Here is a 24,388-nt window from a genome sequence, read left to right as displayed (position 1 = left end):
TTTTTCTTGATTTAAGCTTATTCTTTGTTTCAAAAACGATCTATTGCTAATCATTTCGAGATTATCAGCAAATTCTCTTATATAACAAGGCATTGCCAATTTCATGGCTAATCCCCCGTAGTGGGATGCACGAATTTAATGAAGGTCAACCTACCCATCAAAGTCTTGGCTCGATCCTACCGTGTTCGCACAGCACTGCTGGGCGGCTAGTTGTGTTCACGGTAATATGCTACATAACTCAGTTTGCCTCTTTAGATGTTCTTATGAACCCAGCAAAGCATTAAAGCATTGATTGACCTCGCATAGCATTCCACAAAACTGCGAAGGCAAGACAGTGAGTTGATAATTATTAAGGTTCATTAAAACATTCGATCAGCCTGGAGCTGAATTAAAGCACCCTGCAGAACTTTTTCTCCCCAGCTTTGTTGCAGCAGGAACATCACGAAAGGTTATTGCACCTGCAGAGGTGGTGACTGAGACCAATTCAAGCATGCAGAGGCAGAACGAGATGGCAAAGAGAGCGGGAACCAAACACTTTTTGCGTCCGACAAACGTGATCCACTTCTTTCGCTGCTTAGTAAAGCAGAGACGAGTCGAGAAACTGTAAAACGTCGTTTGTGTAGGACACGACGTGTACTATTTGGTGCAATCGAAAACGCAGCAGTTGATGATTCTGATAAACTACGTGCTTGCGAGCATTGGGAGAGCATTTGGTTTGCTCGGGTTCTCAACGACTCTGACGGCCAAAGCACGGCGCGCCAGTCGCCGTGCATGGACTGTACAGACACAACGCAGCTAGAACATAGGCGCGCACAGGGAGGGCAGGGGGGTAGCCTCCTCCATAGTCAAGGGGCGTTGGACAGTAGTTGTAGTACAGTAGTTGTAGAATATGAAAATGTAAGTTTAAATGAAGCTGCAAATAAAGATGGCTATATATGGCTACAAATATTTTTCCTCTTTTTTAATGTGGGCTATATCTGGGGTGCAGGATCCCTGCCTACTGTAGTTGTAGAATATGAAAATGTCAGCCCAAATAATGTTGTAAATAAGAAGGGCTATATATGACTACAAGTACTTTTGCCCTTTTTTAATGTGGGCAATGTCTGAGGTGCGGGATTCCTGCCTATTGGCCATGATGCCTCGTCCGACCTGGCAATACTACGCTGCCAGAGTTCCCCCTAGTTATTTGTTACTACAAATAACTATGCTGCCGAGGGCTATATATTGGGCACACGAGTCGCTGCATCAACGATCTGCTGTAGGGGCACAAGAACAACTTCAAAGCCAATACTGGAAGCAATTTGACCATTCATTGTGCCGACTTAAGATACAGTACTAATTTTGATCAGACACGCTTCTGCAGATATTGTGATAGCTGCATCCGGGAAGTCTACTTGGCACACGCAATTCATTCCATTAAGCCATCGTGTCTATGCACGCAATCAATTGTGCAAACCGACAAGAAAATTAAGTATCACCATAGATGATCACTGTCATCAACTAGTTGGTACGCTTGGGCTGAGCTCTCTCTTCACCGCCTTTTTCTTATTACTGTTTCCCAAGAAGTGTAGATATTTTGTACTTTCGAAATATAAGTGCTGAAGTTGTTAGCCAGCACCAAGCCCTCCCAGTCTTTCTAATTTCATCTATCTGCATTTTTCTGTGCCAGGAATATTGTTAATTGTTTAACATCATGTATTATTGGCTGCTGCTCTTAACTTAGCCACACGAAGAAAGCAAGGGATATTATGATGAAATGATACAGCTCGTATTATGGCCGTCAAGTTTCGATATATAGTTTTTTGTCAAATAATTAGTATTTCTTCACTTCACAAGGATATTCCGAAAGTTTATCATGTTTCTCTTGTTTCCATTTCAGCATGGCATTTAAACAGCAGAATGAATCACAGATCCAGACATTGGATGCCGAGCACAAAGCAAAGGTGCGTCATTTTTCTGACCTACTCTGTTTCTACCCTGCAAGCATGCTCAGTTTTTAATAAGAAAGGCGAGCCATCGCTGCAGACTACTTTGATTCTTTTAGTTTTTAGTCAGTCTCAGTCATTGCTACTATAAGACAGGCCTTCTCACTCTCAAAACACAAACAGTCAAAACAGTCAACAATGTGCGCTAGTGGCACAAAGCTGGAGCACGGAGTTGGAGTTCAACCTAGCAAAATTTGCTCCTAATTAAGTTTTAGCGAATTTTTGCTGTGAGGTGAGGCATGAGTGCTAATCGAATCTTATATTTTTCCAAATGTTCTTGAATATTCCTGGAATATTTTCTAAATACTTTGAAGTTAAGTTGTGGTGGAAAAAGTTGAAGGGAATTGGTTAGCATATTATGAGATATATAAGCATGAAAGTGTTTCTTTTTGCTAGGTTGATGAAGTGCTTGTGGGGTGGTATTTTCTAGTGCTTACCAGAAATGAGGCAATCCAAAGGCCAAATTGTATTCGGGCATGATTTGGGGCAACCAAAGTGTTGCCAACAGTAATTTATATGTGAAGGGCGAGGATGCTATTTCTTCAGCCTCTTATCTTCCAACTTTTGTGAAAGCCTAACTGATGTGGCAGACAAAGGTGTACTCGCTTCAAGACAGAAGTTTCAAATCTGGACGTCAACACGAAATAAATTTTAAAATTTGAAGTGCTAAAAATCTTCGGCGTCAGATTTTTCAAACTTCCTTCCCAAATTTAAGGTTCAAAGCAGCGTTGATTGAGCCCCCACCTCAACCACATCTCTCACAGCAGCTTTGATAGACGTGGTAGACTTGGGGGCTCAATGAGGTGACGCATTAAAAGTTTTAAAAGGGTCATTTTTAATTCGACGTAGGCTTTATTTGTCTGAAAAATTCGACTGCAGCGGAAAATGAAAGACTGCTTTGCCGCAATACGAGAATGTAATGAGCTGAAGCATAAAATATGGTAGATCCTACCAACAGTGGAAATCGATGATATGCGAAGCAGAAATGAGAAAAGTTTATATGTCATGTACCTTAAAACCCGCACAACACTATGAGGCATACGACAGTAGTACACATTAAACACAAGTAGAAAAGTTATGCGCACCCACGTATCTAGATGAGATGCTAGTATGTCGTTTATAGTCTGGTGACGACGGCACCACTAACGTTTACAATACCAGCACCAGCAGTGGTAGGCTAATATGTTGTATATCAAGCTAACGAACTGGCCGCAAGGGCACCATGAGCGCGACACATAACTCATGCCGTACATGACATGCATGTCGGAATTCGCATGCTACGACCTGTAATTCACGTTCACAATACAGTGACGTCACTCGATGCCTACTAGGATGTATAAAAAGCTAGCGAATCGTCTGTAAGAGCCTCATGAGCATGGTATGTAAATTGTGCCTTACATTTATTTATTTTATTTTATTTATTTATTCACAATACTGTAAGCCCTGTCGGGCTGTTACAGAGTGGGAACTACATTATACAATGCCAATTCTAATTTACCAACAAAAGATTCAACTGTGTCTACATTCTCAAAGAAATCGGCGGCAAGACAGTTCCAGTCGACAATCGTTCTGACAAGAAAAGTGTTTTTAAATGTGTCAATTCTCGGTGTGTAGGGCATAATTACGTGTGGGTGATTGGTTCTTGATGAGACTCTTCCTGGGGGACGCAAATAGAGAGAAGGGTTTAAATTGAGCTTATTGTTGTAAAGCTGAGTGACATGACTTCCATGTCATGATTATTTTTTTGGCACCTGAAATTCGGTATATGTGAAGCTTGCAAAATGGTCACAAGCGTGCTATGAGCAGAGTATGTAGTCATGTTTTACATAACACGCCTGTGATGATTATTATGTTTCAACATTTCACTTACCTTCGCCGTCTATTCACGTCATGTAATACCAAATTTGGTATATGTGAAGCTATTGAAATGGCCACGAGCGTGCTATAAGCGTAGAATGTAGTCACGTTTTACATGACACACTCATGTCCTGAATGGATGTCCATCTATGTTTGAACGTGTCATTTACCTCGTCGTTCATTTGCGTCACGTAGTATCAGATTTGGTCATTGTAAAGCTAGCGAAACGATCGGGAGCGCATCATGAGAGTGGCATGTAGTCATGTTTTTAGATGACTTGCATGTCATGATTAGTATGTTTGTGCCAGTCATATCCCTTCGTCATCCATTCACCTTACGTAATACCAAATTTGTTATATGTGGACCTAGCGAGATGACCGCTAGTGCACCATGAGCGTGGTGTGCAGCCATGACTTACATGACATGCATGTCATGATTTTCACGTTAGTGCCTGTCACTTACAATGGCCATGCAGCCCTGTCATACCGTACCAGTTTTGCAATGTGCTATATGAACGAAACCACTGCAAGAGCACCAAATGTCGATCCTGACATTCATGGCATACATGTCATGATTTTCGAGTTATGACTACTCATTTATGTTTGACATACAGTAATTTTATGCCATACTGATTTCGGTATTGATCCCATTATTGAAACAGCCTGAAGAGCTAAAAGTCGTAGGCGGCTCGATATATAGATAGACAGATACAGTCAGTCGCCGAAGTTTGCTAAGAAATGCTTCGCCTTTAGTAAAGTTCTGAAGGGGTCACATTCAATCAGATGCTAACTGCATTTGTCCTTGGGAAGTTCGAATAGTAAGTTTCTGTGCAAATCGAGTCGAAAAGCATGCAAAACAAGACAAATGTTTTTAATTTTCTATATTTGCACACCCCTACTAGATTTTACTAAAGATGCTCAATTTAAATGCGAAGCATTTTTGAGCAAACTGCAGGCACTGCGAGTCTTTATTCCCATTCATCCGTCCGCCCGCTAGTTTGTTCGCCCATCCGCCAGAGTAGTTCTCGGGAATCTTGTGATCAACCTATTTACTTGGGGAAGACGAAAACTAGTATGGAAAGATAAAATGGTTTGATGAATGTGACTGTATAGTCATTAAGTAAATAACATCAAAATCGCAATGTGTACGTCGTTCAACACTTTTCTCCTGACAGATGTGGTACATACCTGTATAATATGTGCCATGGTGTGTTGATATGTGCTTCAGGCACTTGACAGTTTATGTGTAACGAGGAATCGCGACAAGAGATATTGCCAATTTGAATGCGAGAGCATAAAAGGAGAGAGTCCAGTATTCTAGCTACAGCATTAAAAAAAATGACAGCATATCCACGAGGTGAATGATGGAGGTTGAGGAGAAGCTTGGTCCACACGCCGCTTATGCGCCACTTCGGCCTACCGCATTCGTCCTGCAGGGTCCTCGTGGCACCGCCGGGCACATTTACGGCTAGCATCGGCCCCTCGTGGCCCCAAGCATGGTCGCTTCTTCGAGCGCTAGCAGCCGCTGCACGGCGGCGGCTGCTAGCACTCGAAGAATCATAAGCGAATTCACTGTCAGTCTTCACATTACCTGAGAGAATCCATATTGCAGTGCAAATAAAAACTATATTTTCATTATTGTTATTATATTAATATTATAATTATTTCATGCCAAAGCATTTGGCAAATATGGCAGAGGTGACGCCATTCAGTACTAAGTATATTGTGTGACAACAATTACACCACAGTTACAAACACAACAATTATGAAACTTGGAGGACGCTTGAGCTTTGCCTTCATGAGTGGACCGCAATAGCGTAACCTGGCCCTGTGCGAATCACCTTCTCAATTATTAGCCTATAGCTTGGGTCTCGGTGTATACCTCAACCGTACCGTGAGGAAACGAATGACTGTGCATGCAACACTGGTCGTTTCAAAGTATCGTAGAAAGTCTACTGCAAGTACACTTGCGCCATAATTGTTCTTTTGTGAACCAGGAAAGGGGCCTTTACACATGCGTAAAGCAACACGCGGAAATAAGTTTGAGCATCTTGTAATGGCTGGGCCTTGCTAACAACATCTTGTTGCCCGTTTCACATGTTTAGATGCCTGGCACGATTCTACGCTTCTGCCACTTAAAATTGCGTGAATTGAAAAAATTCCTTCCACTACGTGAACAAAAGAAGTGTAGTGTGGCTGGACACAATACTAATGGGAATTTCTACTTCATGAATTTCATATTTTTTTCTGAATCAGTTACGACCACTGCCGTGCCTCTGCGGTATAACACTTGATTGCCACACAGAGAGCCTGGGTTTTAGTCTCACTCATACTGAATTTTTTAAAATTTATTTTATGAGCAGGTTTCTTGATTTTTTTTGTCATGAACAAGATGATGTTTTCTTAATCTCAACCAGAGACGCTGACAGCGACACCGACACCTTAATTTCTGTGAAATGAGATCGTTAAAGCTGTAATATTGAAATAATATACAGTGCATAATTATTATAAATATAAGTATAGGTGAAGGGGCTGTCCTTTATTCTACAACTTAATTTGAGAGCATGATAAAACCACACACTGGTAGTTCTAACCTCCAACAAAAATAACCCGGGAGAGTGACCAGACGATCGAAACAAGTTGAGAACGTGTTACTATAGTAGAGCGTTTAAATCAGGCGTAGTGAAGTGAATCAATCGCATGCCATCATTTGTTCTTGGTTGTGGTATAATCCAATTAATGTTTACCATGAAAGACCTCCAAAGATATTCGGCGCAATTCAAAAGGTGGTACCTAGCTTTGCGGCGCAAAGATAGAAAGCTCACTGCCAAACACAAAGTCCATGACATTCACTGTACGAATGACGGCATCGTAACGCACTGCCGTCATGTTTTGCTGGACAAAAAGTTTTGATCTCACGCGAAAATGGGAGCTCGCACCCGGTACCCATCTGCACTTGTTCCCCACGATTCCGCCCCATATATTGAAGCCGTAATGTTCGTAACCAAGGTGTCAATCAACCCCCCTCCCCCCCCGGACTAAAGGCAGAGGCCCCTCGAATACTCAGAGCCCAGTTCGGAGAAGCCACCAGAAATTGCACGACAAGACGAAAGACACGCAATGAGCAATGCTGTCAATACTTAAAGTTGCATCACAGTGCGTTTGATCAACTGTCAACTGTCTCGCTGCCTTAAAAGCAGCGAATATTTTTGCTTTATATGTATATTTCCCTTATTTAGCAACACAAACATATGTAAGTGGTTGTGTTTTGCCAGTGATCAAGTTTTGTTACACTTGCTTCATTTTACACCAATACATATTTTTCTTAATTTCAGTGTTCTCATTTCTGAACCTAGAGCAGGCAACAGTGGCACATGTCAATGTGACTTCTCAGTGCAGCAAAGTGCACCAGGAAGTAGCACACCAGGAGCCTACTGCATCTGTGGATACCTTCGTAAAAAATCTGAATTAGTGACAACGTACAAAGAGGGCCTCTAGCATCTCTCACAAGTACCCCAGGAGCAGCCGCGCCCATATCACACGAAAGTGCCCTCATTCAGATGAAGAGTTTTCAAGAGGGCTGCTTAGATCGTCCCTAACGCAGCCTTTTTTCTACATTAAAAGCAATTGAGAAAACTGTGGCAAGGCTTTTCACGAAAACCCCCATGGTTGATGACCTCGTTTATAGTATGCTTAAAAAGTTGGAGTGGTTGCCACTGCATCTTTTAGATTATACCGCTTATCATGAGAACGTGATGGTAATGTTTTAATTATGATGAGAATATCCAACTTTTGCATGTTTTTTTTTCAAGAAAACCAATCAGGGCCTTTCTGAAAAGGTGGAAAATGCGAGCAAGGAGGTGAAGTTGCTGTACCATTTTGCACTCTGCTCTTGGTTGGTAGCCGTCACGAAGACTTGTCTTATGAACAGTGTGAAGCGTGGGTTACTGTTTCTTCAAAGAAGTCCCTTTTTTTTTTCTAAATAGTTGAAACCATGAGTACTGTTTTTCTGGAGCATTTTAATATTCCAGTAAGTCAACTAGTTTGAGGCTTTCACAGACAGTATGGGCCGTTTTTCATCTAGGCGGGATGTTAGTGGTTAAAGTGGTAGTGGTCGTCGTAAAATTTCTACGCTGAAAATGCTCATTCACGTACAATTTTTCATGCTTGGAGGCTAAACAGAATGCAGACAGCACAATTATAGGCAGGACATCGATTCTTAGCCTACTAGCAATGAGCAACACATCTGGGTCAATCTATACAGGAGACCTTGTGTGTACCCACATAAGCAGTCCACAAATGCGACACGATCGAGAATGTCGACTGGAAGCCCATGATGTACGGTCTAGTTCGATAACAGTACAACAGGTAAGCCAGTGCAAAGAACAGTGCTGCGAACCACCACGACACGCCGCCGTCGCAGACGATGCGCTGAGAGTAGTGCAAGATTAGAGTCACTATATATTGTCACAGGTAAATGGGTATGAGCTATCCACTGTGGCACGAACTCATTTGGAACGCTTGTTACATTTCTTTCATGGCTTTATACAGTGGCTATTGGCAAATTGCCATTGATGAGCGCCACTGCAAAAAGACTGCCTACATTACTCTTGACGAACTCTATGAGTTCAAGGTCCTTCTTTTCAGCTTATGCTCGGCGCCAACTACTTTTCAAAGAATAATGGACATGGTTCTTTCTGGGTTAAAGTGGCAATCGTGTCTTCTCTACCTCGACGATGTGGCCGTCTTCTCGGACATGTTTGAGCAACACGTCCAGTGCTTACAGACAGTTCTTCAGGCAATTCGAACAGCTGGCCTTTCTCTCAAACATGAGAAATGTCATTTTGCTTTCGAGGAACTGAAGTTTCTTGGTCACAATGTGAGCCATGCCGGTATATGCTCATAATCTGAGGAAACGAGTGCTGTTGCCGCATTTCCTGTCCCAATGAACAAGGGCGATCTCCACCGTTTTCTGGGACTGTGCACGTATTACAGATGCTTTGTCAAAGGCTTTTCTAAAATCACCGAACCTCTAAATGAACTTACAAAAGACCGCGTACCATTTGTTTGAGGTCAGGATCAGCGTCACGCCTTTGACACGCTACGAAACCCTCTCCAAGCTACACCTGTACTCGGTCACTTTGATGACAACACTGCCGCAGAGGTACACAGGGATGCCAGCAACTTCAGACTTGGAGCTGTATTGGTTTAATAGCGAAATGGTGTAAAGCGCATGATTACCTATGCAAGTCGAACATTATCATCACCCGCAGAGAAAAACTACTCTGCAACAGAAAAAGAATGCTTAGCCTATGTTTGGGCTATAACAAAGTTTTGGCCTTATTTGTACGGTCGCCCACTCAGGGTAGTTAGTGACCACCATTCTTAATGCTGGCTTGCCAACCTCAAAGATCCTTCTGGTCGTCTAAAACGGTGGAGCCTTTGGCTGCAACAATTTGACGTTACAATCATTCACAAGTCAGGACACAAACACACCGACGTTGACTGTCTCTCACGTGTGCCAATCGAATGTACGAATGCTGATGTTGAAGAGAACGGTACATTCCTTTTCTCGGTATCAGCAACAGACTTGGTTCAACAACAATGCGACGACATGGAGCTAAGCCCGCTGATTGACTACCTCGAAAGCTGCAAAAGCAGTCTTCCTCGAAATTTTGCACACTCGCTGGCCTCGTTCTGCATCAGGGATGGAGTCCTCTATAAGAAAAATTTCGTCTATATGCCTACTACTTACCTACTGGTTGTGCCGACCTCGCTTCATGACGATATTTTACATGCTTGTCATGACGAACCATTATTTGGACACCTTGGCACATGGGCACCTTGGAAAGAATCCGCCGCTCCTACTACTGGCGACGCCTCGCGAAGACAGTGAAGCACTACGTCCGCACATGCCGCGACTTCCAACGTAGTAAGACTCCGCCTGTTCGACCAGCATGACTACTAGAGCCTATCGCCACACCGAAAGCATCATTCCATCGAATTGGCATGGATTTACTCGGATCGTTTCTCACGCCTTCGTCTGGGAATCGGTGGATTATGATTGCCACCGATTATTTAACATGTTACAGCCAAGCAAAGGCCCTACCCAAAGCTACCGCAGCCGAAATCGTCCAGTTTTTTCTCACCAGCATCATCCTCCATCACGGAGCACCAGCTGTGATAATTACTGATCGTGGGACAGCTTTCACTGCATAGATGTTTCAAGAAGTGCTGAGACTAAGTGCTACAGAACATCGGGAAACCATGGGTTATCATGAACGGCTGTACAAGATCATTGCAAATATGCTGTCAATGTATGTGGCTGTTGATAACAAGAACTGGGATGATATACTGCCTTACGTAACTTTTGCTTACAATACCGCAATCCAAGAGAATACAGGCCTAACCCCGTTTCGCTTAGTTCATGGTCGAGAGGTCACTACAATGCTTGATGCAATGCTCCTTTTGGACAACCTTGCCATGTTAAACGCAGACACTGGCTTGTTCGCTCAACGCACCAAGAAGGCTCGTCAACTCGCCCGACACCGTATTCAGACTGGCCAAACTGCCGATGTACGCCACTACAACCTTACACACGGAGAAGTTACCTTCCAACCAGGTGATGAAGTTTGGGCGTGTACCCCCATCCGACAGCGTGGTCCCTCTGAAAAGTTGCTGCGGTGCTACTTAGGCCCGTACAAAGTTCTACGCCAACTCAGTGACGTAACATACAAAGTTCTTTCTGAGGGAACCTCGGGACAATCCCGTCAGTTTCCACAAAGTGATGTGCTTTTGTCAAGGCTCAAGCCATATTTCTCGTGTCGTCAATTGAACGTGGACTAACTTATGATGCAATAACTACTTATTTTTTTGGTCACTTTTGTTTCTTTTTGATGTGTCTCGTGTCCTAGCTTCTTTCATTGTTGCGTACTTCTGTGACACCAGCCCATTCTTTTCGCCTTATTGCGCAGTTGTTAGACTCTATAGTAGCGTCTTTTCTTTCTCATTTTTTTTTTCAACGCTCATCACCAGCATCGAGACGATGCTTTTCGAGGAGAGGGAATAATGTCACAGGTAAATGGGTATGAGCCATCCACTGTTGCGTGAACTCGCTTGGAAGTGGAGGAAGATGAGAACGTTGCTTCCTGGTCTGGGTATGGGCAAGATGTCAACTCCTGGCAGTCTGTGTTATTTTGCTCGTGACAATATGCTACCTAAAGGTAGCATATAGAGTAACTCTACCCAAGATCAAACGTCAGCGCCATTAGTTCTCGCGACCACCACTCGGCCCATCCTCCTTTGCCGGCGTAGATACGAAGCGTTGAACTGACTTTTTTCTAGTAACGTTGCCAAGCATGGCATTTGGCACAGCGCTAACCCAAGGAAGCGATCGGAGTTGCACTCCATTCAAACCAACATGAAGTGAGAGATCTGGGAGAACAGTCAATGTGCATTTATTGTAAGGAGAATGATTTTTTTAGATGGCAAGAAACCTTACGCACTCGTTACTGACAGGTGCTGTCCGAAAATTATCATTGCAGATCTCTAACAGCTTCGTCCTCAAATCCATATATGATGACACATTGTTTCTTTTTTGCTCAAGCTCTCTATACCTAAATGACCTGTTTACAGCTTTCTCCAAGCAACGCTCTTTGTTCTTGCGATCTTCCTTCCTAGCGATTCACGACGTGTTGGCTTTGAGGACAAGTATTTTGGACAGTTTGGAAAGATAGAAGGTGCAACATTGTGCTTCAGCTTGGGTTTCTCCCGTTCTCAATCTATTATTCTTCCTGTTCGTTCATCTTGATGTGACACCCTTGCTATAAAATCCTGTGCTTGGAAGTGCAGCTCACAAATGTGCAAGCACAAAAAAAAGGGTGACTGGTATAAACTGGCTACACATTAAACACACTACGTGTAGTTATAACGTGAGAACTGTTCCTTCATAATTATTTATTTGTGGTATAAGCAACGTCATTCATAAAAAAATAAAAAATGGCACAGTGATACGCATAGCATAGAAATCACATTTATTTTTTTTAATGTGACACAATGAATTATGTTATTCACAGACCGGGCAAGTACTGCACCTACGATCTTTTATTAAAAAAATAAAGGAAGCAAAAAAAACCACCTTCAAAGACAGGTTTCAATATCTGCAATAAAAGAAAATTACATTTTTCACTACTTTTGTTTTTTTTCTTGCACCGCATCATGAGAATACCATTTGTCACAATGACTTGCTACATAACATGCATGGCATCAGAAGATGGTTGCACACATCAACATGTAGAAAACAAAACAGAGATCAAACCGCCAAGCATAGATTACGCAGTTAGAGTAAAGTAGAAAGTATTTGAACTATACTGTGGGAAGGATATCCTTCTTACCACTGTTCATTTACAAACACACCCCACTGATCAGTGAATATTCACGAGTGGATATTCACTCGGCTTCAGCCTCTCTTTTGCCAAGCAAGAAAAACACATTGAACAGTCATCACCAGCAGTGATGTATGCAGATAATATAGTATTAATAGCCGACAACAAGGAAGATCTGCAGCGATTGATAGACATCTGCGGTAATGAGGGAGATGGGTTAAATTTTAATTTGAGTAGGCAAAAATCGAATATTATGATTTTTAATGATAACGAAAGCAGTGAGCATAACATACAGGAAGTCATGCTAGAAATAGTGGATAAATGCAAATGTTCGGGCATATGGATAAATAATGCGACTTTGTATCTAAGGTAGCACGAAAGAGCCGTAATGACTAAGGGTAACAGGAATGCAGCTGTAATGAAAAATAGGGCACTGTGGAACTACAATAGGTGTGACATTTTGAGAGGGATTTGGAAAGGTGCCATGGTCCTGTGTTTGACATCCAGCAATGCGGTCCTGTGCATGAAATTAGAGGTTCAAGTGAGATTGGAAATTAAACAACGTGGCATAGGTAGACTTGCTTTTGGAGCACAGTGGAATACCCCAAATCAGGGGGTACAGGGTGACATGAGATGAACATTGCTCGAGTGCAGGGAAGCTAGCAGCAAGATAAAATTTGAGGAGCAGTTGAGAAAAATGGGAGAGGAGCTTTCGGCTAGGAAAATTTTCAATTACCTGTACATGAAGAATGTCGATACTGAATGGAGGAAGCGAATTTAAAAATTGTCAAGCAAGTATTTAGACAACAGCAGAATACCAAGCGAAAAGGAAACATCAGTCAAGAAGAAGGTGAAGGAAACAGAGAGGGACATATGGAAGATTGGAATGCTTACAAAATCATCACTGGAGACCTACCAAACTTTCAAGCAGGAAGTTGCAAAAGAAAAGATCTACAATGATTCCCGGTGTAGTTCTCTGTTGTTCGAGGCCAGAACGTGGGTATTGCGAATCAAGACATACCGAGCCAAATACGAAGGCACAGACACGGTATGTAGTGTGTGTGGAGAGGTGGAAGAAACGGCTGGACATGTGATAATGTTCTGTAAAGGACTCCACCCTATAGTCCGAGATAATGCCACGGAATTTTTCTAAGCATTGGCGTTTAGGGACAGTGAAGGCAAAATAGACCTTAAATGGGTAGAAATAACTAAGAGGATTGGTGGCTACAATCAAGGTGCGAGTGAAATTCAATTTTTGAACACATAGGGATAGTACTTAACTTTATGGCTAGATGATGTGAGGCACCGCCCGATTTAAAGGGCACAGCCGGATACATTCATTCAAGGCGCTCACCGGGAGTGACTTCGATTTATGTGTAGAAGGTTATTGCTGTGAAGCCTCGCTTGTTTATTACGCTTGATATACACATGTACATGCACATCAAGAAATGAATACACTTTGACTTTGCACAACGAAATTGATTTCCTAGTTTTATATGCAGTCTATTTGCTACCAGTGTTTTTGTCATAATAATGCTGCGACAGCAGCAAGAGTTCACCCGTAGCGCGGTCCTATTTTGACGCTGCAGCACTAAAAAGAGTGTTTCGCTGAAATTCTGATCTCGGCCTTGTCATCTTTAGTTCATAGCAAAAAAGCATTATTGTACATAAGATATAATTTGAGTTGTTTGAAATAACTATACCAGCTCGAGGACAAAGGCACGCTAGAAAAGCGATAGTCTGCATGTGTTTGTGCGTGTATATGAGTGCATATGTGCTCGCGTGTGCGCATGCGTAGATATCACTGCAGCATTCTGTTTGCTTAGCAAAATGAACGAAAAAATTTGTCAGAAAACTTTCAACTATTGTATTACAACACTTAGACGTGCTCTGTTAAGAACTTGAATCAACATGCTACTCTTGCCAGACTTGCTGTTAGCGTCACACAGATGGCTTCATTTTGGCGGGCGCCCGCCGTGGTGGTCTAGTGGCTAACGTACTCAGCTGCTGACCCGCAGGTCGCGTGATTGAATCCCAGCTGCGGCGGCTGCATTTTCCATGGAGGCGAAAATATTGTAGGCCCGTGTGCTCAGATTTGGGTGCACGCAGATTTGGGTGCAAGAACCCCAGGTGGTCAAAATTTTCGGAGCCCTTTACTACGGTGTCTTTCAAAATCATATGATGGTTTTGGGATTGTGGCAGCTTGGGCTATTTGGTATGGCATGACGATAGTTATAGCGCGAGAACAAAACGATGACACAGAGACAAGAAGTGTCCTTCGTGTCCTTCTTGTGTCTGTGTTGTCGTTTTGTTCTCGCGCTATAACTATCGTCGTGGTTTTGGGATGTTAAAACCCACATGTCAATCAATCAATCTTCTACGACGCGGCAACAATGCAAGAGCAGTTGTTCGATTTTGTCGGCTGCAGATGACCTCCGAGATGGCGGGCACGCAGTATAGTTCTCTGCGGCCGTCCCAATCGCATGGAGACAGAGAGGGTGTTTCCAGAGGTGGGCGAGGCCCCGTTTTTTCTCCTCTATGTGGCGCTCTCATAGAGGACAGAAAAGACTGCCACGTTGTTGATGCAGATTGCATGTGGCGAGGAAGACAATGGTTTTGAGCTTTTATATAACCTCGCCTTCATTTAGAAATGTCGGGTCAAGGTTAACAAGAGGTAAAGTCAATGCTGGGGCATATATTTTCTCAAATGGGCTTTTTTCTGTATATTCGCGCCACCCATATTAGAGCACTTATAATTGCAATGCTCAAGCAAGTGATGTCCATGCGATGGAAACTTACTATACTTCGAACTTACTATATTGACTCTACTTGAAGTGGGCTGTATTGTATGAGTAGGAAGTGGGCACTTGCAAAGAAAAAAAAATTACAACCCAGTCCGCAAGCAAAGTCAGAAGAGTGTCACGCTCAATGCTCGTGAGGTTACGTTTGATGAAGCGGGTTCCTTTTCTTTCCTTTCACGTAACTAGCACTACTTTTCTCTGTATCGCGGTTTGAAGAATTCTTGCAGACGTGCTTGTGTAATTACTGCTGCGCCACGACAAGTTTTATTGCTTCTTAGAAGCGTTCTACGCTTCTTAGGCTGGCGCGCCTGTCGTTCTTGTTAGCCTTAACCGGTCCTCTCTATAGATAAAGCGCATTAAGAGGGATTGTTCAATGACGAGCAAAACGCTGCTCAGCGCTTGAGGGATGTACATAAGAAGCAATAAAACGATGTCGCTCTGCGCGCTGCAGCTGTGAATATGTTGGTGCGCCTGTAACAATTCTTGAAACAGGGTTACAATTTTCATCAGAGGTAGTCCTGAGAAAGAAAAGGAATCCATTTATTCGCTCGTAACCTGTAAACGTAGAACGCGGCATGTTGTTTTTTCTTTCAGATTAGGCTGTCAGTATTGATTTATCTCTTGCGCGCCGAGCAGCCAGAAGATTGTGGCGTTGATTCTTGCTTGTATGCAAAAAAAATAATAAACATGCACACATTAGAGTCTCCCGTGCGCTGCTTTCTGCCGTGGTTTTCACCGCTACTAGAATCTACAGTGAATAGGCTCTCTTGCGGTAACCCACGTGGTATCGCCTCGAGCCAGGCGCTCGAGGCGATACACGTTCGTTGTGCTGGCGAGTGTGGCGGTTCAGTCAGTCGCAGAGAAACATACCCCGGGCCTGCCATCTAGGAGACCATGGGCTGGATAGCATGTTACTCGTAATTTACATCGGGATTTACAGTAAACATGCGCAATATTGAGCCAAGAGGTCTTCAGGGTTGGGCACGTCAACGGAGTCAAATCAAAAGGCAATGTTCCCGCACTTAGATAGTAGCTGTAATCATTTCTGAACCAATCACTGGTCACACGGGCTGTCACATCTTGATTCCGCTTCGAATGACATTGCCAGTTTGCTTTTCGCATGGTAAAAGAAGCGTGTAGGCTATGTTTATCGTGGCAGCGTGTAGTGTATTTCGCGATGTCTTGCATACTCAGCACAAAGATGCTCTCTGTTTAGGTTTGGACTCACTGTTTTATTGCTTATCTAAAATCATTGAGAAGTGTCTCTGCAAAATAAAGCACTCTAGATGTACGTTACAGGACTGTTCATACTATTGATTGATTGATATGTAGAATTTGACGTCCTAAAACCGCCATATTATTATGAGAGATGCTGTGGTGGAAGGCTCTAAAAATTTTGACCACCTGGGGTTCCATAACGTGCACCTAAATCTGAGCACACGGGCTTACAACATTTTCTCCTCCATCGAAAATGCCGCCGCCGCAGCCGGGATTCGACCCCGTGTGCGGGTCAGCAGCCGAGTGTCTTAGCCTTTAGATCATTGTGGCCGGGCATACTAGTACTATTAGAAAGTGTCATTTTCTCAATATAGTTGAAAATTCACCAGAGTTCATGATTAAAAAGTGGCCATGTCAATCATACACGATTCTTCCTGCAAGAACACCATTTAGCTTGTTCTCGAATTGCGCAGTGTGCCATTTTATTGTGTATTCAGATTAGTAGTACCAAGGCTAGGTGCATTTCTTTTTTCATATGAAAAAAATGTACACAACTCAGCAGTGATTCGAGAAAAAAAATTCATTACTGTACTAGTAGTGGTATAGCACTGTCTATTATCACTTGCCACGAATATTCTATGCGCCTTCTTTTGTAATGGTAGTGGGAGTGGCAGCATAACAATTTGAATTTTGCACGCTGTGCACTTCGTGCATATGATGCATATGTTCGGATGTACCACGTGTGGTATTTATACTGAAAGAAATATTGAGTTGCTGTACTACAGACCTTATTAAATTGTGCCACTAAGGGTTGTAGTGTTGTGCAAATATTGTGACCTAAACAACTTCTTCTATAGCACATAAGAATGTCCCTAAAAGTGGTACTTCTCTTGCTGATTTCCTTCAAAAACATTGCTATATCACCGTCAGGCCACACAAAGCACATTTGCTGCCTTTTCTAAAAATAATGTTACAAGAATACCCACTACATCGAATAGCTTCAACGATGAAGAAATTTCAAATGACTTCTGCGTAGATGATTTATTTGCCTTATATAAATGTAGAAGCTCTGTTGCTTACTCTATAAAGGTATAACTGTATGTGTTGATGATTCACACAACAGTGAGATGAATTAATGAGAACACATTAATAAAAGTCGGCTCATCTTCTCTAGCACCGTTTTATGCATTCTCGTAAGGAAACCGCTTATGTGTGACAGCTGACAGCTACAATCGAGCTCAAAAATCATGTATTTTTGATGCACATATCTTACAATAGCGATATTTTGTTGCAGAAAGAGGAGCTGCAGCAGAGTCACAACCTAGCCATGATGAACATTACCAAGGACCAGTACCGAGCTGAAATGGACGTTCAACATAAGTACATGGATTCGGTGAGCTAATATTGTTGTTTCCAAAAAGGAGCAGACATTGTACTACCCATTTGTGTGCTAGAGCTGACTGTAGTTGATGTCGTAATTTTAGGGGGGAAGGGGGGTTGAAGCTCTATTGGGGCGCGATGTGTTGGAATGAGAGTGCACATACATATTTGCGCATCACCCACAAGTTCTTTCAACACTCTTCAAATAATGCTCTATAAAACACCCGATACTTGGTCATCAGTTATATAGATGCACGTATTTCTTTTCGTCTGGCTGTTTGAAGAATACCGACCCCGGTCCATGCACACTGGCTGAATTATCGTTATTTTCATGCCTCCGCACTACAGAGGAAGTAGTTCTGACAATGCCAATAACTATTATGCATATAACCATTCTCTTGCCATGCTCTACTGATAGTAAAATAATAAAGCTGAATTGACATAAAACAGTTTGTTAAGGTACGCAGTTCAGCATCAGCCAAACAATATATCTGTTGTTTAAATTGCACTCCCTGCTGCGGTAATCTCGGAGTCTACAAAGATGTGATGCCCATCTCAAGGGTGATATTTTCATGCAGTACTATTGTGGCACTAAAGGAAACAATGCCACATTTACGTAAAATTATTCTTTTACAGCTTCACAAAGCAAAACATTAGCATAACTACATTGACTAAGATTGCTTGTAATGTTTTATTATTTTCTTTTACAAAACCTTCGCTACCAAATTTCTTTCATGTCTGCTGTAACCATGGCAACTGTGACTCAAAGCGAGAAATGACAAATTGATCGGAGATTGGCATCGCAAATCTTGTTTTTTGTGCTGCTGTGAATACCACGTTTGCGTTTGGAATCACCATGCTTTTTATCGTTTTTTAGGTAAATGTCAATGCTTCATTTGATGTTCTGTTTTAATGAAATATAAGAGCAAAGACATAGTGGTTATTAAAGGGGGTAATTGCATACATTGCTGTTAATGTTTGCCAAGGCGATGTACGAGGCTAAAGTGGCGGTGACTACAAACTACACATGAATTTTTCCTTGCTTCTAGAACATGCACTGGCGTTGCCAGGACCCATTCAGCCTTTGAATGTTCAACTTTATCAAAGCTTTTACTGGAACAGGGGCCCCTTTTTATGACTGTGTTTCTATATATATATTGTACCGGTGCACATCGCCCGCTCTGTGCTAGTGAGAGAAAAGACGACGTTCGTGTGTCACGCTCTCGACCTCCGGTTTTTTGTGCTACAGCTGTCTTTTTTGCTGTGGCGCGTCTTTTGCGGAAACAACATGCTTGTTACATTTGGTGGTGTGCTGCTGGTTAGTGTCCTTCCTCGTCCCGGAGCTCTGCAACTGGACTTTATCATCTGCTCCCGAAATGGCCGACAGCGCTGCTACTTCTCAAGCACCACCTACCCTTGTGTGCTGGCATGCTTCGTCAACCAGCCAACTTCCTGGCCTGCTCGAGGAATACAACAGCATCTGGCGCTCTGGTGCATTTCTGGTGACGTGGAAGGAGCCAATCGTCGTCCCAGTTTGAAAGAAGGGCAAGCCCTCATCAGAACCAACTTCCTACAGGCCGGTCTCGCTCACATCAGCTGCTGCGAAGGTGATGGAAGCCATGGCCCTCAAGCGACTTCAATGGATTGCTTCTGCCCTTAACTTCCTAGCAGACGAGCAGAGCGGTGTCTGCAGCCACTGATCCACCGCGGATTCCATCTCTGACGAGGTCACCACCCTCGAGGATGCAAAGCTTTGTAGTGACGCCAGATATTGGTTCTCCTCTACATCAAGAGTGCCTTTGATTGCCTGCCTCATGCGGCTGTTTTGGACGCTCTTCAAGCAATGAGTGTGTGCGGCAGACTTCTTGGGTATATAGAGGAGTTCCTCAGGGGCAGAACTTTCTGTGTCCACATAAGTGGTACCGCAGCCCGCCTCGCCCGACCACTGCTGGAGTGCCACAGGCCAGTGTTGGGGCCTACTGCTCTTCAATCTTGCCCTCGCGTGCATCCTGGATTATCTACCGTACGACTCAGAGTACGCGGTGGGTGTGGCGATCTATGTGGACGACGTCGCCCTCTTCATGATTGGACCCACTACGCATGAAATTCATGTGCGACAGAGCATCAAGCGCTCACTTGAGCCAGTGGATGCCTTCATCTCAAGCATTAGGCTCCAACTCTCCCCTGCTAAGACTGAAGCGCCTCTCATCCACCCCTCCCCGAAAGCACGATACGTCGTTTGGCACCTCTCATTGCGGGAAAGCATTTCACCTTGGCGGCACCCCGTACGGTGCCTCGGTATTACACTGGACCACCGCCTGAGTGAACTTACTTACAGCGCAACACCAGAAAAAATACAGGACAGGGAAGGAGTAAAACAGAAAGAAAAGACGGCGCTCCTTCCCTGTCCTGTATTTTTTCTGGTGTTGCGCTGTAAGTAAGTTGACGATGGATCCTAACAAACTGGCCCAACTTACCGTCTTATCACACCGCCTGAGCTGGTAGCCAGCTGTCCCCAACCACCGCCAGAGCTCTTGCCGTGTTGCAAGGGTGGCTTCCTCCCTCCAGACATCGCCCTGCGAATGTTTAATGCTGTTGCCCGAGTGAGGGCCCTTTACGGTTTCTCCCTGGTCGCATTGCAAGCGTCTGAATGGGAGACTCCCGAGATGGAGGAACGCGGCGTCATACTCTTTGGAATGCTTCGCACCTCACCAGTGGGCCTGACGTACGTCGAGGCCTACCGATTTCTCTTCTCGTTTAACCACGTTGTGCGCGTGCACATGACGCGAAGGGGAAGGGTGCTGGTTAATCGACTTCTCTCGCTGCCCCACACTCGCATGGGACACAGCGCGCTGGAATATGACGGCCTTGATCATCACTGATCTTCCTGTCTCTAGACTCTTGCTCATCCCGCCTCATTGGGACTCTCGGTTGGCCATATAGACCATAATTCCAGGAATCTGCAGCAAAGGGCACATACTTCGGCTTGTCCTACTACAGGAAACCTGCACCCCGATTGAGGCAGCGGTAAGCAGAGGAGCGTCCTGACCGAGGAGCGGTATGCCGATGATGTTTACACTAATGGCTCGGTGAACAAGGATGGCTCGGTGGCTGCTGCCAGCATCATTTCAGCACCCGGTGGCGAGAACAATTGCCATCCATCCTTCTTGGCATCATCTACGACCGCTGAGCTTGGGGCGCTGAACTTGGCGGCCGATCAGCTGGCCGAGCTCCTGCCGCCATCGGCCATAGTCTTTTCCGATTCTTGAGCGGCGCTCCTCACCCTTGCGAGAAAAGAACTTGGCTCATCAATCGTGCAATGCCTTATGCGTAGGTTTACGGTGCTGGTGAGAAGTGGGTGTGCTGTGTCCTTTCAGTGGGTGCCCTCCCACCTAAGAGTACGCAGCAATGAGGCTGCCGACGCGCTTGCAAAGGACGCCCACGATTCGTGGACACTCACCACAAACTTCACGCACAGTTTCGATGTGGTGCGACAGATTATCGCCCGCCACGTTGGGGCTCTCCACCCGAACCCCTGCGCAGCAAGCAGACCAGCAATCCCATCTCATGCCTGCCATTGACAGGACTTGGTCGGCATGCTTGTGCATTCCTGCTGCGCCTTCACACTGGATGCAGACAAACGGCGAACCGGCTCTTATGACACAGTGGCAGTGGCAGCCCTTCATGTGTTCAGTGCCAGGCAGATATTCGTCGCAGTCTCCTCAACTCCTACATGCAACTGGAACTGCCGCACATGAGTCCAGAACAACTCATGTTCCCCAGGGCTAACGATGCGATCGTCCGGCGCGTTTCATGCGGTCCTAGATTTTTTCGGTGATGCTGATCTTATTACACGCCTTTAAAGATGCCCGTTACACCCGTGTGTGTGTGTGTTGTTTACTTTGCGTTGTGGCGCACGCTTCCTCTGACTGCCACGTGACTTTTTTTACGTTCGCCGCTTCGGACTGCCTGACGGCTATTCTTTTTTTTTTTTTTTTTTCTCCACCTCGGAAGCATGGCTCTGTCAGAGCAGACACCACCGTCTCCTTCTGTGATAGTCAGGGAGCGCCCACATCATCTTTCAACTTGTCCAGTGATTTTTTTCTTTTCTCTTAAGGGGGGACGCGGCTTTCGAATCGCGAAAAATGGCCAAATAAGCGATTTTTCGAAAATTCGATTTTCAATTTCCGTAACCTGTTATCTCACCGATTCAAAAATATCATTCATAAAAACTGCGTAGAAGTGCTTAAAAACTGTTTTGTCACATAATGTGGCGCATAAGATCTTGGAAGTAGTGAAAAAAGTGTGTTTTTCAAGCCATGGTAAGATGGCAATGGTGCAACCCAGCATTATTCAATAGGCTCGTTAAGTTAGCCCACTCCGAACAGCACACTCAAGTGTGCTCGAGTGCGACACCAGCAGCGGAGCGCTTCAGAGCTTAACCCCGATTTCCGCCGACTGCCTTAGCGGGCCCGACAGTGGGGCGGCGGCAGTGTGCCATTTAGCGGCGGTAAGAACAAATGGGGAAGCAAGCCAGAAGCTCATTATTGTGGTTTTTCTGGAAGTCACACTAGGTGCTCGCTCTCGTGCACTTAGCCTGCATCGTATTTGTCTACGATGCGGTTAGGGTGGCTAGAATGGGAAGGTGTGCGGAGCACCGCGGATTTTCCTTGCCAGAGAGGGTTCCTCTGCGTGCTAATGCCGCTAGGAGCGCTGCTGCACGGGGCTCTGCTAAAACTCCTGACCCTGTGTGGGACAGCCGCTGTTGTTGAATATTACCCGAATGAAGCCTAGCGCTCAACAGCACGGCATCGATCCCCCCCCCCCCTTTCTTTTTTCGGTGTTTGCTTGGTTTCTATTGCATGTCGATCATGCTTTTTTAGCATTTAAGGAGAATGCCCTGTAAAATGTCGAAGATAGCTTGACATTCTTGCTCCACTCCTGACTTCAACTTTGGGCAATGGTCGGGGTGTGTAAATGTCCTAAAAACTCGAATAAGGAATCAAATGGTGTTCTGTTCAATTCACTTCTCATGAATTGAATAACACATATTCGAAATGCCAAGTATATTTTCGAATATTGAGCACTGTTGGAAAAACCCCTCAGGAGGAACGCATATTAGAACGAGACAACATTTATCTGTTTTGAATGGTGGATTATCAAGATGCATGCATGCAGAGCAACCTTTTAAGGAGCTTTTGAGTTCGCGCTGATCACAAGTGAAGGTGCTTATATTTAAAATTTAGTGGTCTCCAAACAATAGTGTCATCTTCACTCTGCTATGCTTGAAATTCGTTATGTTGATTCAGCAAACATATTGTTGATGTGTATGCCTCAATTTTATTTAAAAGGTGGCGACAAAATAGCCCCATGAATGCTAAATTACCCACTGTATTTCAGTGAACATTTAAATATTTTTCATTGGTGGTCACTGCCTACAAGAGTTTACTCCACTTAATCTAATAAGGGCATTTTAATGATTAAAATTAGTCGTACTGATCCTTTTGTTAATGTTTCTGACTGTTAATTCCACATTAAACATTGTTGAATGAGTTCGCACCGAGCAAGGTAGTTTTTCCAAGAGCACTCTAGTAAAAATTGATGGGGTTTGATGGCCTAAAACGACGATATGATTATGAAAGTTGCCATAAGGAAGGACTCTGGAAATTTAAACCCCTGTCACACTGCAAATCTAGTATTTACTACGTATGATCTTGAGTGAATGTATTGTCGTTTGACCTGCATGCTGTCACAAAAAACAAATGTCATTTTAAAATGATGATCATGACCTTAGCCATAGCTTCTGAAAATTGTTCTTTTACTATTTGAATAATATGCAATTCATATCCGATTCGCTATTTGATTCGTATTCGATCTGGTTCTAAAATTTTCTATTCACAAAGCCCTACAAATACAGGTTGTCGACAGAAAAAGGATCTGTTCCGAGCATTGCCGTACGAAGAGCTGTTTGAGACGTGAGTTCATTTGATGCTAAGAGTTCACGCTGAATAACTTGTGCCCACTGTGTCTGTTACGTTGCGCACTAAATGTGACAGCGGAGCATCTTCTTTGTATCAACTAGAAACTATGCAAAGAGTTTTGCCTCAGCATAAAAAGAAGTTACACCCCAATTCTGCCGGTTGGGGCACAGTTAAGTGGTCTCTTTTACCTGTCAGGCAGGGTGTACGTGCCATTTAATTGAGTCACTCTAGAACAAGCTGACCATTTTTAAATGCGGAGCATTCCTTAGTCGCACGATGTTGTGGATCCAGCATCAGCGGCGTTGTCCACAACCCCATTGTCCATGCTCACGTATCGTGCCGGCCCAGAAAGACACCCGCAAAACTGTCGCTCCCCCCCCCCCCCCCCCCCCCGCGCAGCCGTTCACTGGCCACCCCGTATATGTAAGCACTGCGGATTGCGCATTTGGAATTCAGTCAAGGGCATCTTTACTTGGTTTTCGCTTGACTTGACGCATCGCTTGACTCGAGTAGATGTGATGGAAGCAACAGTGACAACAGTACCTTCAACCACTAGTGGGGCACAACCCATCATCAGTGTCTCGCCACTCATTGAAGGCAACACTTCTCCTTCATTGAATAAATGAGAATAACAAAGACAAATTAAGAATGAAACATTCCATAATCATAACCAATTACACAACATTCACGCAATAGCCCCATCACTCTGCCATGCATTTACTCGAGCCCCCCCCCCCCTTCCCCATGGGAAAATGCGGGCGGGGTTTTTTTTTTTTGGACGGC

General features: G+C 44.1%; 1 protein-coding gene across 4 annotated transcripts in view; it reads left to right on the top strand.

The window, feature by feature from the left end:
* Plc21C (Phospholipase C at 21C) overlaps positions 1–24,388 on the top strand; it is a 685,580-nt gene that overhangs the window by 580,676 nt on the left and 80,516 nt on the right. For all 4 annotated transcript variants that reach the window (XM_075865841.1, XM_037419231.2, XM_075865843.1 and 1 more), the window contains 2 exons: positions 1,880–1,943; positions 17,539–17,637. In XM_075865841.1, coding sequence (XP_075721956.1) covers positions 1,880–1,943; positions 17,539–17,637 — 163 coding nt within the window. The remainder of the gene's footprint in view (positions 1–1,879; positions 1,944–17,538; positions 17,638–24,388) is intronic.

This window comes from Rhipicephalus microplus, chromosome 6, assembly GCF_043290135.1.
Source record: "Rhipicephalus microplus isolate Deutch F79 chromosome 6, USDA_Rmic, whole genome shotgun sequence".
NCBI classification, from domain to species: Eukaryota; Metazoa; Arthropoda; class Arachnida; order Ixodida; family Ixodidae; genus Rhipicephalus; species Rhipicephalus microplus.
The sequence above is the reverse complement of the archived record's forward strand: the minus strand, read 5'-3'. Positions and strand labels throughout refer to the sequence as shown.